The sequence below is a fragment of the Dreissena polymorpha genome, chromosome 7 (genome assembly GCF_020536995.1).
Source record: "Dreissena polymorpha isolate Duluth1 chromosome 7, UMN_Dpol_1.0, whole genome shotgun sequence".
NCBI classification, from domain to species: Eukaryota; Metazoa; Mollusca; class Bivalvia; order Myida; family Dreissenidae; genus Dreissena; species Dreissena polymorpha.
Genome location: NC_068361.1, coordinates 12189902 through 12206569, shown reverse-complemented (window position 1 = coordinate 12206569; position 16668 = coordinate 12189902). Strand labels below are relative to the sequence as shown.

The 16668-nt window shown below is 35.5% G+C and overlaps 1 protein-coding gene across 7 annotated transcripts in view; it reads left to right on the top strand.

Annotated features, from left to right (window-relative positions):
- Nucleotides 1-16668, top strand: part of LOC127837211 (MOXD1 homolog 2-like) — a 172883-nt gene that overhangs the window by 69596 nt on the left and 86619 nt on the right. The window contains exons 2-4 of one of the 7 annotated variants that reach the window (XM_052364134.1): nucleotides 9101-9290; nucleotides 11430-11562; nucleotides 11893-11994. The exons of 5 other annotated variants lie outside the window; for them this stretch is intronic. In XM_052364134.1, coding sequence (XP_052220094.1) covers nucleotides 9101-9290; nucleotides 11430-11562; nucleotides 11893-11994 — 425 coding nt within the window. The remainder of the gene's footprint in view (nucleotides 1-9100; nucleotides 9291-11429; nucleotides 11563-11892; nucleotides 11995-16668) is intronic. One more of the 7 variants, XM_052364135.1, reaches the window with a different exon arrangement.

Here is a 16668-nt window from a genome sequence, read left to right as displayed (position 1 = left end):
ACAAAACAAATCCTAGTTTCCGTGTAAATAGCTGTGTTAAGATCGATGATTTGTTTGATCACGAGTGCATTAATGCACAACATTTGACCCTTTACGTTTACAGGTTTTACAAATTGGGTCACACATGTAAAAAAAAACTTCATATAATTATGGATTTGGTTATGTATTTGAAAATCCAAATGTTGTGCAAATAAATAGTTTTGTTAGAGACTTCAAATGTAGACTTGTTGACAATTTTAGACAATCGTGGTTTGGTAAACTGAAAAGCAGTCCTGTATTAAATATGCGTAAGGCTTTTAAAACCTCTTTTAAATATGAAGACTATTTGACTTACTTCCTTGACGTCTGCGTTATTTTTTGGTTAGAATAAGAGTCTCTGCCCAGGACAACATTCCACGAAATGCACGTTATTGTTTATGTAGTAATGCCGCTGATTTAGAAGACGAATATCATTTCATATCTATATGCTGATGTTACACTGATTTAAGAAAAACAAAATAGAAGTACATTTTATATTTACCCATTTCTTGTGATAGATTAGTAATTTGTAATGTATGCAAATCAACAAAGAAGCTCTAGTTATAAGAAATACGATCCTAAATAATACTGTTTGAAAAATGCTCATAACTTCTATGTCTCTTGAGATATAACCTTCATATTTGGTATGCATGTGTATATGGACAAGGACTTTCCATACGCACACAAATTCGACCCCTTTGATGTTGACCTTGAACTTAGGGTCCGCGTTTAGGTTTCACATTCTGCGTTGAGGTTTCGACAAATGCTCATAACTTATATGTCCCTTGAGATATAACATTCATATTTGTTATGCACGTGTATATGGACAAGGCCTTTCCATACGCACACAAATTTTGACCCCTGTGACCTTGACCTTGAACTAAGCGTCCGCGTTTACGTTCGAAAGCTGCGTTTATTTTCAAAAAATGCTCATAACTTCTATGTCCCTTGAGATATAATCTTCATATTTGGTATGCATGTGTATATGGACAAGGCCTTTCCATCCGCAGGAAAATTTTGACCCCTGTGACCTTGACCTTGAACTTAGGGTCCGCATTTAGGAAACATGCTCATAACTTCTATCAAAGCGTTTATAGGGGGCATATGTCATCCTATGGTGACAGCTCTTGTTCCTTAGTTGCATTTATTATTAAGGTAACCAGTAACAATAATCAGCTTTAAGGCTAAGACATAAATGTTAAGTTTATCAGGCCCAGTTGCATATATTTTTGTAACTCCTGCTCCGATTTTCGAACAATGGAAAAAAATCTTGTATAAAAAATATTGTTCTTTTCTTGGTTTTAATTATACGTTTTTTAATTAGTTAACTCAACATGTGTTTGGGGTCCTTATTTGAGATCAATTACTAGTTCTATAAGTATGACGGGAAACTTCACGCATTCCTATTATATTGACGTCGGTACGCCCTTTAAAATTTAGTATATATATATATATATATATATATATATATATATATATATATATATATATATATATATATATATATATATATATATATATATATATATATATATATATATATATAAACATATACATATATAGCGAGATAAGAGAAATATATAATATATGCATGTTCAATGTTACATTGCTCAAACTGCTCAGGTACAGTTTATTAATCACGTTCCTGTAGTTGAATTTTAAGTCTTCTGGTAGGCAAACGATTCGTTTCGTCGCACTTGTGGTGTTAGTGCCTGGGTTGACACCCTCTGGCGTGGCCAGAGGGCTTTGATACGCCTGATCCTTTCAACTTCCTCTGCTTTTTGCGTCGTCTTTCTGGCAAATCAGATGCATGGTCCCTGCAAATGCATAATGTATCCGAGAGTCCGAGAGGTTTCCTGTGCGCTGAAATCCCATATAAGAGAGATATACTCGTGTTTCATGCAAACCAAAAATAACAATGTTGAAACATTTCACCAACGTTCGATTTACAAATATGAGTTTTAAAAATACGATAGTTACAACTGATTTGCCTCTGATATACATTTAAGCCTATTAGCGGGATCATATGGTGCTTCTATTCAGTGAAATTGTTCACTTTTTGATAAAAGCAACAAACTTGGCACATTTGTAGATTTAAGTATTTTATTCAATTTTGGCTATGGACACATCTCCAATTTTCAAGATGGCCGCCATTTTCAAGATGGACGCCAATATGGCCGCCAAAATTTAGGAAATTACATGTTACTGCCATATTTGATTAAAATATTCTTTTTTTGGCATTGGAATTAGCTGTTTTATGTTATAAATTAATTAAAGTATGTTTCTACATGAAAAAAATGAATTAAATATAGCATATAAGTCAAAGTTGCTTTCAAAATGGCCGCCTAAAGTACCAAAAATAGGATTTTCCTACTCCAATCTATAATTTCAATATTCATTGAACGTATGTTATATTAGCAAGTGTTGTTCTTTTTTGTATTTACAGATACCCTAATCTGTATAATATTCTCAACATATTGTGTCCATAAATAAAGAAATAACTGCATTCAACGAGTTCACACTTCCAGACCTTTCAGCTGCCTTAAAATCTAACCGCGGTCACATCCTCCACTACATATGGTGCTTGTATTCAGTTTAACTGTTCACTTTTTGATAAAAGCAACTCACTTTGCTCATTGGTAGTTTAAAGTATTTACGACAAAATAGGCTTTGGACCCAATTCATATTTTTCAAAATGGCCGCCATTTTCAAAATGGCCGCAATTTTTAAAATGGCCGCCAACTTATTAAAATAAGGAGAAAATATCGAGGTGCTGATTTTTTGTTGCGATATTTTACAAATCAAATAAAATATTACATTACTTTATTACTAATTATGCTGACATCAAAAATCTTTGCAAGAAAAACATTTATAATGAGTATTTTGTTAATTTTGTAATTATTGTACGGTAGAAATATTCATTTACTTTAATAATAAATAAATCCATAAAGCAGATTATCATGGTCCGAGAGCCCACTGGTGTTTATTGCAAGTTTTGAGACCAAGAATGTGTGTATATTTGAAAAGAGAATTTTATATCCTTCCAGAAAACCCATTTGATAAGTGTCACAGCCTTGCATATCTATGTTTTTTGAGTAAAATAACTCAAAATCGAAAGTTTTCCCTCTGATTTCTGGAATAATTAAATAAAAAGACATTTTCGGTCACGGGATTTTGGCCAGGGTTTCAGTTTTGGGGTATTAAATAGGTATCAGAAACCTTTCTGATATCATTATTTTATTCAATCCTCTCTGCGCCGTCTGGTGCTTGAGGCGACGGCAAGGGAGCGCCACTTTGGTCTGTCAGTTGCTGTTGCGGGTGCTGTCTGCAGAGTGAGGCCTCTGTTCTTTAGCTCTCGCTCAACGGTTCAGCGCCACGTCTCTTTCGGTCGTCCACGGTTTCTTTTCCCCTGTGGGGTCCATCTCAGTGCCACCCTGGGTAGCGAGTCGGGTGGCATTCTGCAGACATGGCCTAGCCATCCCCATCTGCTCAAAGCGATGGTCCCCAGCGATGCTGTTTGCGCCAGCTCTTCTGCGCAGTTCCATGGTCGTGATCATGTTTGGCCAGAAGACTTTTATAATCCGTCGTAGGCACTTGTTCTGGAAGACTTCAAGTTTGCGCTCGATGGTAGCAGTGGTCTTCCAGCACACTCAGACCAATATAGAAGGACGCTTAGTACGTTGCTCTTGAAGGTGCGGAGCTTGGTGTGCATGCTAAAGCTTGTGGTCCTCCAGATGGGCTTCAGCATTGCGAAGGCTTGGTTGGCTTTGCTGATTCTCGTGTTTATCTCCCTTGCACAGTCTCCATCTGTGGCGACCTTGCTGCCCAGGTAAATGAACTCGTCAAAAATCAGAGGCTGGCCATTGATGGTAATTGGGTCGCCCACTCCGGTGTTCTTCCTCATGACCTGAGTCTTTCCAATGTTGACCCTGAGACCTATGGTGCTTGCTGACAGTGTCAACTGTTGTGTCTAATGCTGGATGTCCTGGTTCCTGCTAGCAAGTAGACCGATATCGTCGGCGTAGTCCAGGTCATCTAGCAGCGATTTCAGCGTCCACTGTATTCCTTGCCTCCTTCCCTCTGTGGTGCGGCGCATGATCCAGTCAATTGCCACTGAAAAGAGGAGAGGCAAGAGGATACATCCTTGCTTCACTCCAGTTTTCACCTTGAATGGTTCAGTGAGCTGGTTGTTGTGGACGACTCTGCACTCAAAGTTTTTGTACAGGGACCTGATGACGTTGACAAGTTTCTGAGGGATGCCATAATGTCACATAATTTTCAAGAGGGAGTCTCAATGTAGGCTGTCGAAGGCCTTCTCAAAGTCCACAAAAACCACGTAGAGGGATCCATTCCATTCATGGGACTGTTCAAGGATCTGCCTCAGGACAAAGATGTGGTCGATGCAGGACTTGCCTTTCCCGAAGCCTGCCTGTTCCTGGCGAAGAATACCGTCCACTGCTGTTGAGATGCGTTGGAGGATGCGGCTAAAGATCTTACTGGTGAGAGATAGTAAAGTGATGCCTCGCCAGTTGTTACAGTTCCCCAGGTCTCCTTTCTTGGGCAGTTTGACGATGGTGCCGGTCGTCCATTCGCTTGGCGCTTCTTCACTGTCCCAAATCTTTTGAAGAATCTGGCAAAGAAGCTGCGGTGTTACTGTGTTTCTGCTTTCAGCATCTCAAGGCACACTCCATCGTCGCCGGGCGCCTTCCCATTCTTCAGCTTATGGATGTGGCCCTTTTTAATGTTGGATCATTTTTAATGTAAGCAGATAGATATCGACATTTGCAATTGTTGTATTAAAACCGCACTAATAAATCAGGTGAAATGACTCAAAAAGTAAGAAAATGTAAAAACAAAGTTAGTGGATTAAAACCTACATGTACACTGTACTTATTGGAATGTTTTATTTTGAGCTATGTTATATTCATATGTACAAAGACGAACAGTTTTTATTATTATCGTAATCACATGTGTTATAAATCTAACAATATGAAATTATTCCAGAAATCAGCAGTTTTGTGTTTGATTTCGTATATTGTTCCTGAAATCTCACTAAAAGTCGTCGTTAAAAAATGTTCATGTTTTTTAAAATTAAATCAGGAGACCCTTTTGTGTGTTTTTAATTCAATAGTTAGACTACTATTTTAAAAATTATTTCAGTTGAGTAAAAATTCGAGGAACGAAAACCTGAAAAATGGACGACTTAAACAGCTAAAATAGTTAATATTTAGTGGTTTTTAACCTACATAAACTGTAACAAATAGTGGTTTTGACCTATAATAACACTGCGGTCATTTCATTGTTTGTTAAGAGTGATCTTATTTGCATTGTTTGTTAAGAGTGATCTTATATGTAATTGTATATATGCGAACAATATTTGATTATTATAAAGATCACATGTCTTATAAATCTAATTAAATCAAATTATTCCACAAATCAGCAGTTTTGTGTGTGATTCATATCCAACCAAAATCACTAATAGATGTTGATAAAAAAAGTCGTTGTTGGAATGAAACAAGCAGGCTATATGTGTGTTTTTAAAACACTGATTAGACAAATATGTTGGAAATTGTTAACTTGGTTAAACAATTCGCAGAATTAAAATTTGAAAAATGGGCAAATTTGCAAAAATAAAATGCGAAATTTGGTGGTTTTTAACATAAAAAAAATACATGGATTTTTTTAAACTGAATTATCAGAAAGGTTTCTGATACCTATTGAATGCCCCAAAACTGAAACCCTGGGTAAATTCCAATGACTGAAAATGTCTATTTATTTAATTATTCCAGAAATCAGAAGGAAAACTTTCGATTTTGAGTGATTTTACCCAAGCAAATCATAGATATGCACGGCTGTGACACTTCAGAAATGGGTTTTCTGGAAGGATATAAAATTCTCTTTTCAAATATACACACAAATTCTTGGCCTCAAAACAGTCAATAAGCACCAGTGGGCTCTCGGACCATAAGAATCTGCTTTATGGATTTATTTACTTCCCCCCCCCCCCCAAAAAAAAAATGGCATTTGACCTTACAAAAAGTACAAAATTAACAAAATATTTATAAAAAATATTGTAATATTTTTTTTTGATTTGTAAAAGATCGCAACAAAAAATCAGCAGATCAATATTTTCTCCTTGTTTTGATAGGTTGGCGGCCATTTTGAAAAATATGAATTGGGTCCATAGCCTATTTTGTCTTAAATACTTTAAACTACTAATTAGCAAAGTGTGTTGCTTTTATCAAAAAGTGAACAATTCCACTGAATACAAGCACCATATGTGGTGGAGGATGTGACCGCGGTTAGATTTTAAGGCAGCTTTAAGGTCTGAAAGTGTGAACTCCTTGAATACAGTTATTTCTTTATTTAAGGACACAATATGTTGAGAATATTATACAAATGAAGGTATCTGTAAATACAAAAAAAGGAAAACACTTGCTTACATAACATACGTTCAATGAGTATTGAAATTATAGTTTTGAGTAGGAAAATCCTATTTTTGGTACTTTAGGCGGCCATTTTGAAAGCCATTTTGACTTATATGCAATATTTAATTCATTGTTTGCATGTAGAAACATATTTTAATTAATTAATAACATAAAACAGCTAATTTCAATGCCAAAAAAAGAATATTTTAATCAAATATGGCAGTAACATGTAATTTCCTAAATTTTGGCGGCCATCTTGGTGGCCATCTTGAAAACGGCGGCCATCTTGAAAATTGGAGATGGGTCCATAGCTAAAATTGAATAAAATACTTAAATCTACCATTGTGCCAAGTTTGTTGCTTTTATCAAAAAGTGAACAATCAATCACCATATGACCCCAGTATATGTGTATTTTTGCAAATGAAGAGTCATATTAACAACACAACGATGCGATAGTCAACAGTGCTGCGTGAAACTATGTAGCTTATATCTTAACTCCAGCTAATGGAAAATTATAAATTGCTTATATAGGTAAAAAATACATCCGCTCTAAGCATGAGCATAGATGGTCGAGTGGTCTAGGCGGGAGACTTGGTACTCCAGGACTCCAGGGGTCAGTGGTTCGAGCCCTGTTCAGGGTTACTTTTTTCTTTTTTTAATTGTTTTCTTGTTTTTTTACTGGAGATTTTTAGGTCAAATGTTTAAATATATCAATATATGCATTTAATGACATGCTTCAATACATGCCCAAATCTGTTGGACGACCCCTTTAAAGCTGTGTATATAGTAGTTGTTGCTTTTATTTGAGATCAGAAAAACATGATATTGTGACATTAAAATGTATTCTTTCAAAAGTTTTACATTGGTTACACAAATTTCGACATTTTAAATCCATTGAAATAAATATTCAATATATTGAATTATATATCTAGTTCACGCTGGTATTTTTATATAGTCTATGCATATAAATTCTCAAATTACATTTTTATTCGCGTCCGTAGGTATACTTTGAGACATATCAGTGAAATTGATTGAAATACACACAGGCCACGTGCTGCACAAAGGACCAATCATAAAGTAACACACGCTTGACAAGTATTTAGGATGTTATAAAAGGACTCACGAATGGTGGATGTTTATGTATCAGTTACCGGTTTTATTGGATAATTAAATGAACAAAAACGTTTAATGATAGTTGCATACTAAATTTAAGACGACATTTGCTGTCTTGCATTTGTAAAAAATATAGTCATAGACTCAAAAACTGTTTAAATCCTCAGAAACGCTCCTTGACTTAAATGCGCACCCGTTCTTATGATAAAATTTATCAGTAAATATACAAAAAGAACCTTAACCGTTTTACAGGTCCAAATGAGCGTAAATCGTAAATAAATGACGTTGTTCTTGATATAATAGCTAATGATTTAATATACAAGTTACCTGGCACGAACGTAATTGATCATAATTGCCCATTATCCGCTGTGATGTCAACAACGGCCCTTTTATCCTGCGAGATTCTAGGGTGTAATATTCAGAACAAAGACGCACAATTGTATGTATTACTAATATAGGATATAGACGATTGCTCACTTCATTTTAAAAACAAAATAAGCGCACGCATTAATTGGTCGGAACATATTATACAGGGAGGAAGTGAACGCATTATCTCGTGAGTTGCATTGCGCCGGGCGCGTTTATTACGGTATAATTGACTATGTGGGATAACAACTAACCGTTCATTAAATCACTATGATCTATTCATAAACACCATATAGTTGGTTCGAATATGAATAAAAACTAACTATATCTACTCTGTCATATTTGAACTGGTTCTCATTTGATTTTTCAGCATACGCGTACAACGTATATTTATGTTGATTAAACTTTGAACCCATAATAATATTGTGAAATAAACCTTAAAGGTACTTATTCACGGTGTTTAACTAGTTCAATTTTGAATTAAAGGTCATAGATTTAAAAACGAATGTAAATATTGTTATCACATCGATATAGATAACATAAAGTCGATATAGATAACATAGTATAATCTTTGAAAATAGTATCTATAAAATAACCATAACATACGCATCTTATTCATAATGCTGAAGTGGCAAGGTACCCGCGCTCTATGTTGTTCACATATTGCAATAATTAGATGACGATGATAGTTAATGCGTTATTTAAACGTGTAATATTAATGTATATACCATTGAAAGCTTCTCCAAAAACCGTTGCATTTGCAGCGTGACTATCAATAGTTTTTTTCAAAGATCGAAGTAATGTACACAAGATCCGTAAATGTTTACGTTCGTGTTTCATGTATATCCAAGGTTTAACGTATCAAATTGTCTGGTCGAAATAAACTGGGGTCTCATAGCTAATCGTTGACATGCTCTTTTGAGCAAACCATTGAAGCACTATTTAGGTATTTACAATAGAATATATTGGAATAAGCGTCTCCTTAAATATATAAACTCGCAATAGCGTTGGCGATTTGCGAATTTATTATTGATCCAATAATATTTTCATCCTTTACTTATACATGCGAAAAAATAACATATCCGTATTTTAAATATTCAAACACGCGTGGATATCGAGCAGAAGGTTTTACTAAAAATAGTTTGACAACACCTTTTTTTTACCGGTCTTTTCAGGTTAGCAGTTTTAGCGTTATGTGTGACAAGTGTCCACGCCTACCCTAGCTACAGAGACAACATTCCAAACGGGTACAACGTTGCCAACCCTTGTGATAGCAGTAAGAAATGGGACGGGGTCGGTCATGAAAAACCCGGGGGTGCGGGCACCAGAAATCCGTTTGGAGAGGACTTCAAAGTTAATAATGAGGTACTACTATTACCAACAACGCCTACCCCAGCATCAGTGTCACCACCAACACCACCATCATAACCAGCATCAACAATACAACTACTATCACAATAATTAAAACACATCCACCATTCAAAAAGGAGAGCACTATTACAACCACACCTACTTCACTGTTACAATTTCTACTTCTATTGTATTACTATTACACGTTCCTCTATTGGTAACACATGTCCGTTATTGACGCGCGCCACCTATTTTTATATACATTAATAAATGAGCCAATGCTACTTTCGAGGTGGCGCTCAGGCCCGGATGTTTTGCAATTTAACGGAAAGATTTTTTGTCAACATATTTCGCAATATTGTAAAAAGTCGGCCTATGTTGTGCGATTCAGCAATTATAAATTCATCCAAAGATGTACAGAAACATACAATCACAACCCATTTGGAAACGTGAGGACCTTTATAAGTTGTGGCATGGTAGAATTCGTTAAAACAAATCGATGTCTTTTGCCTGTGCGACGAGCAAAGTCCCAGCTTATTAAATCGCTCATTACATAAAACGGTTTCTTTAAACCTATACAAGTTAATCCGTGCACAAAAACATCGTCTTCCCTCAGATCTAATATATAATGTTGCATTTTTCAAAAAAAAGATGGAGCCAATGCCGAGTAGGTGGCGCTCAGATACGAAGGTGGCGCAAATGCACATGTATTGCTATTTTTAAGTGAAAAAGTTGATGTTATGGTGCCTATTATGTTTACAGGACTTACATTTTTTGAAGCTTGACTCATTCCGCATTTTTTTTTAATCGCATGCGTTTTTAATTAGGCAAAAGTAGTTTTCTAAAAATGTCTTGATGGATTTAAACGTTCGTCTTTGTAAGATACCAAGTATTATACAAAACAGTTATCGGAAAAAGACCGAATTATCGTCCTTTTTTGGAGTTGATTGTGCGGAAAACAACATATATGAGCCTAATTAAGATTCGTTGACAATGGCCTATTGGTAAATTAAGCATTTGCATTAAGGGACACAACTCATCGTTTTAAGAAGAAGTATTTTGGTATATATATTTCGTGAATTATCTAACGGTATACAATTATTGCTGTCGATGAATTTATTTTGATAATGCTGAACATTATTTCTGATTTTATAAAGTATTACAAGTTTTTGGTGTATATCGGACAATATGTTTTATTCATGTTGTTGACTTTTTAATTAAGCTGATCACTTATATATTTAAAAAAACTACATCTTATTTTACGGTATTATATAATGTGTTTATGGTCTGTAAATATATGGACCTGCTTATGAACGTTGAAAAATAAATTAAATATAACAAATAGAAGCATCTATCAAATGTACGTCATGTGATGATATCATTGCGATACAACTGCTAATTGATACATATGCATCCTGCATTGTCGCCACCTCCTAGCATTAGCGCATTCTCCAAAGCATTGGCTCCATTTCTTTTGGAAAAATGTAAAATTATTTACTACTTTTACACCTGATAATGCTGAAAACTCATTTTCTTTCATTGTACTACTATTTCACCTACTATTACTGTAAAAGCAACTTCTTCACTGCTTATAATGCACTACTATTGAAATTACGTCTGTTAACAACACTGCTTTTAATGAACTTTTATTACACCTTCTACTATTATTAAATCACTTCTTCTTCTGTTCTACTAATACATCTAATACATCAGTTAAAATCAATATTTTTATTGTTCTTCTATTACACCTACTACTACAGTTAACATCACTACCTCTATTCGACAACTATGCTCTTCTTCTATACTTAACATCACTACTTCTATTGTAGTACTATTACACCGACGAGTACCATTGACATTAATTCTTTTGTTGTATACTATAACACCTTCTTTTTCCTTAAATATAAATAACTCTAGTGTACTTCTACGACATCAACTATTACTGTTTATATAACTAATTGTACATGTACTTATATTAAACAAACTTCATGTAGTTCTGTTTACATCACTACTTCTATATTAACATCTACTACTTATATGCATCGTTCTTCTTGATCTTACTCTACTTATGCTTCTTCTGCTTCAGTACCTACAAATTCGCTCTACGGTAGTTGAAAATCAAACCACTTTTGATGTACCATTCTTTACCTTAAGATATGGGATGCCGCAATTTGCCGGAAGGACTCCGACGGAGACGGACGGACGAACGGAGAAGAATTGGGAGACCCTAACTGCGTTTGGAGGAAGGGGTCGGCCCCTCAGGTTACAACTGGGATTACACATCCCGGTACAGTATAAACCAGTTGACAAGTGATTTTCCTTATTTAAGGTAATGCATTCGTTCTTGATATGTCAAACAGAACCGACCAGCACCAACGCATTTAGTGTATTAGTACATGTCTCTTGATCTGTTGATTACATGAGTATATGTGATATCGTTGAATCAGCTGGTATACACTCATAAAATGATTTTTTCACAAGCTGGTATATACAGTTTTTTTTATTTTATAATTTCTATAAAGTTTGTACAATGTGACGTATAATAATGTTTGTACCCATTCAGCATTTTATGTAAGATATTGCTAATTAATGGCATTGAATTTTGATTTTTTATAAGGAGTGTGTGAACCGATTGGAAGCAGTCAATGCGTCGGAAAGAATTCCTTTGTGGATTGCCAAAACACAGGAGAATTTGTGTGCCCCGCCATCCATAATGCCGGTATAAGCTTTACAAATTTTTAATCTGAAAAAAAAAAAATATTCTAGAATAACAGTTGTTAAGCTATTTTTTACGAATATTTTGACCTCTATTTTTCCTTAATAAAGATGACGTCATAACAATAACAGTATCAACTATAACGATATTTTTGTTCTCACAGACACGGTGAAGTTCGAATACAGGCTACCGAAGACTGCCGTTCCTGACAAGGAGACCACGTACATGTGTATGAACATTAAACTTCCCGTTGACAAGACGTATCACATGATCGCAAGTGAACCAATCATCGACAATATTGACGTCTTGCATCACGTGGTAGTTTTCGGATGTTCTGGTGAAGGTACGTGTTAACTGTTGCATATTCGACAACATACTGTGATTTATATTTACTTAAAATATTATAATTAATGAAGAGGAAATACATAATAAGTTAGTGGGTCTAAAAGAGATGCTTTAATTGTTCTAATAATTTGAACACAAATGTTCGGATTTTGTCAATTATTTAAAATCCGTATGTCGCATTTTGAAAGCGATACGCGGGCCTCGTAAACAATTCTCAGTAATGCAGATCAGTCGAGTCATGTAAATTTTATAATTATATTTTTAAGTTGAGTCAGTTTTTCTCTGTTCGACAGAAACCTCGCCTCAATATATACACTGTAAATGCGGTATGCTTATTCAGGATAGAGACGTATTTTATTTCTCACAGAAACCGCCCCAGGGCCGCTAGACAAACCGGCGGAATGTGGCAGAATGAGGCCCCAGTGCACGGAAATTATTTCTGTGTGGGGTGCAGGCGAAACAGGGCAGTGTTTCAATGAAAACATGGGTTTTTTGATCGGGGCAGCGCGCGGTGGGATGAAGTACGCTGTATTCGAGGTTAACGTCTTCATTGAAAGCCGACGTAGCATATAAACCTTTCGATTTAAAGGCTTATTTGCCATTTTTAAATCAATAGACGCTTCATGTCGATAATGACGGTTTACACATAGAGGCATGATATTAAACACTTTGCCACAAATCTTAACGTATGCATGAACTATATATCATATGAACGGATAAGAAATCCACTGATACTTGATACGTCAAATAATTTTTCTTGCAGCTTCACTGGAATAATCCGATGTTAATGTCCACATACAACGACAGTTCAGGCTACATATTTTACATGACCGAAAATCTCCGTACTTACAACGCCGGTGTGCTGACGTTTGGTCCGGCATATTTTCTAATCCCGCCCTTTACCGATGGTCACGTGGAGGTTGGCACATTGCCAGCAACGTGTAGCAGACAGCTTATGACTGACGACGTCCACGTGACTTCAGCTGTCAACCACATGCATCTTATAGGTATATTTATTATAGAAACTGCTTCTGGTTCATTGGGGGCTTTCCTAAGAGTGATCTTACTTGTATTAAAATGAATATACTTGACTTAATGGTGCAGACAAGGAACTCTTGGTTTCTGAAATTGCCTATTCTATGGTGGACACTGCGATTCATTATGTTACTATTACTAGTATATCATTTCAATGTTCTTGTGATATTTATAGTTATTTAATGGTCGTGTACAGTTTTACAATCATAAGAAGCGGTATAAAGCCCAATTTTAAATTCACTACATTGCGTTAAGTCATATCTATTGTATGCCGTGCATAAAGTGCTGTGATTTTTGTTGGGACATTTATTACATCTTACCTTGGATTTTTTAGCGATTTTTTTTTACATGTACTAATGAAATCGACTAATGTCCATTCTACTTTTTTGTGTACGCAAGAAATCATTAACTACATAACTATTATTTAAAAGTCGATCCAATGCAAATTATTTCAGGCAAGGCGCAGGTAACAGAGTTGATCAGGAACGGAAGCAGGGTCCAATATTTGGCAAAGGACGATGTCTACGAGTATAACGCACCAAAGACTTTCAGGTAGTAGATATGGAAACAGTTGACTGGCATTGTTTTAAAATCTTTTCTAATCCTTGAGACCATCTACTATCCTTTTCTCGTGTTCGATCAGGATCTATTGCAAATGTAGTATTTCTCGAGTAGATTCAACTAGTACACAGGAATAATTTTATGGTAATACCAAGAAATATGGCATGTTTTTTTAATAAATCTACCGAGACGAATGTCCCAGGTAACGAGTGCAGATTCTGTAAACAAATACAGTTGTGCTTATAGTTCAAACACTACATTTCATCGTATTTGAAGAACGGATTGAGATCGTACCGGACCGAATCGCTAAGTTTGTCTTCGGCCCGAAATGATCAGAAACCATATCAAAAATGCTTTTATTGCAATGTGCATTCACACAAAGAGAAGGGTATTTGTGTTGAGAACAAATTATTTTTAATGCACTTTCTTCGTATCAACAGTTTTGCGAACCCAGTCGTAGTTCGTCCCGGCGACGAGTTAAAAACCACCTGCGTGTTCGATTCCCGAGAGCGTGACCTTACCACGTTTCAAGGACAGTCGACGTAGGACGAAATGTGCTATGCTTTCCTGACATTCTACCCAAAAGAGAACATGAAAAGAACAGGTACGCGTTATTACAATAAAAATGAATGTTTTTATTTAAAGTTATAATTACCAGTTATGTACCATGGGAATACGAACTTTTATCATCAGACGTTTGATAAATTAGACGGGAATCAGAACGTATAGCATCACAAAATTGTCGTATGGAATGGTAATCAGAACTTAGAAAATCACACATTTGCAATGTACAATGGTATTTATACACAATGGTAATGTACAAAGTCGGAATAAAATCATAAGATAATCATACATTTGCGAAGTACAAATAAAATAATGACTTAGATCCCAATTTGTAATGGAAATTTGAATTGTGACACAAACACACATGCGATGTGCAATAGGAATTAGAATTAGAATATAACACATGCAATATACAATGGCTATCAGTAATTATAGATTATGACATATTCGAAATGTACGTGGTAATCAAAACTAAGATCGTCACCAAACTGCGATGCGTAATTTGAAATCAGAATTAAGATCATATCACATTCAGTATATGCATATGGAATTGAGGCTTTGATCGTTACACATTTGCAATATTTAGTTGGAATCATAACAACTTAGATCATCACTTATATAAGAGCCTGAATAATGCCAGTAATCAAACTTAAACTGGATTCACCGCCTACATGATTTAGATAACAACAAGCTACTGAACACAAATTCCGATATGCAATAGCATAAACCTATAAATGTTTATATGAACAAGGATCGTCTAATTAATGGCGAAACTAACTTGGATCGTCCAACACATGTTTATACGAACAATGTCCCATTAATATGTCTACATTAACAAGGATCGTCTAACAAATGTCGAAACTTACAAGGATCATCCCATAAATGTCGAAATTAGTTCGGACCGTCCAATAAATATCAAAGCTAACTAGGGGCTTTCAATAAATACCGATGTGAACATGGATCGTCTAGTAATGAAGATTCGAACTAACATCGTCTCATTAAGGCCGGAATACAAATGTCTCATAAAGGTTGATAAAATCTAAAATCGTCAATACATGTATTCACACACTCAGATCGTCATTAAAGGCCTCTACAAACTAAGCTAGCCAATAAAGTCCTCTATAAACTGAGATCGTCAATAAAGGCCTCAACCAACTAAGATCGTCAAATTACTGTTGATATGAGCTTAAATCGTCCCATATATCTTGGTACGAAGTAGGGTCTTCACCGACATGTCAATAGCAACTAAATGTACATGTGAACTAGGATCATCCTAAAATATACGTACGAATTAGAATTGTTCCATAAGCATCGACAAGGACAAGGATAGTCCCATGAATGTCGATACATACATATCGATATTATTAGTATTTTCAAATAAAAATAGATAAGCACAAGGCTGACCCATCACAAACATTAGTATTACCTCGTTAAGATAAAAACATAAGCCATTTCATGGTTAAGATAATACCAAGGGTCATCGCATACATGTCAATAGTTCATCGCTATATCCCATACGAAACAAGACACGTTTTGATATTCAAAATTCAACAGTACGTATGTTAAAGTCTAAACATATTCATTTTAGCTCGATTGCATCAAAAGCCTATGGCTTGTATAAACCGTTTTCTGGGAAAAACCTTTACTTGGCTTCTTTGGAGAGATCTAAAGAAAGTTTCACAATTGGGATCAAACCTGTGACCTCTCGATCGTTTGGCGGACACCGTATCCTTTACGTGAAGACGACCTTTTAATGTGATCGATAATGACGTCATTGGCGACAAATATTTCATAATGCATACTTGACATGTTTACTACATTTTAGTGGCAGCGTCGTGGAAGAGCTTCGATGCCTGCGATTGGTCCCTGAGTCCAGTTAGGAAAGGTTGCAACTTCACTCAGATACATAATCCAGCGTAAGATATGTATTTCTATACAGTTGGAAGTTCTTTCCTGTAAGATAATTTGTTCGTGTAATTGTTAGTTATTAAACTAGCTCCCGTGATATCGCGACATGACTGAAATACTTTCAAAACGGCGAAAAACGGCAAAAAATCCAACTACAAAAACACAAACATACACATATGTCAGAAAATATGTTCATGGTATCTCTGAATCTCTTGTATGAAAATTGCGAAATACGCAAATAATAACATATTGCGGGAATATTAC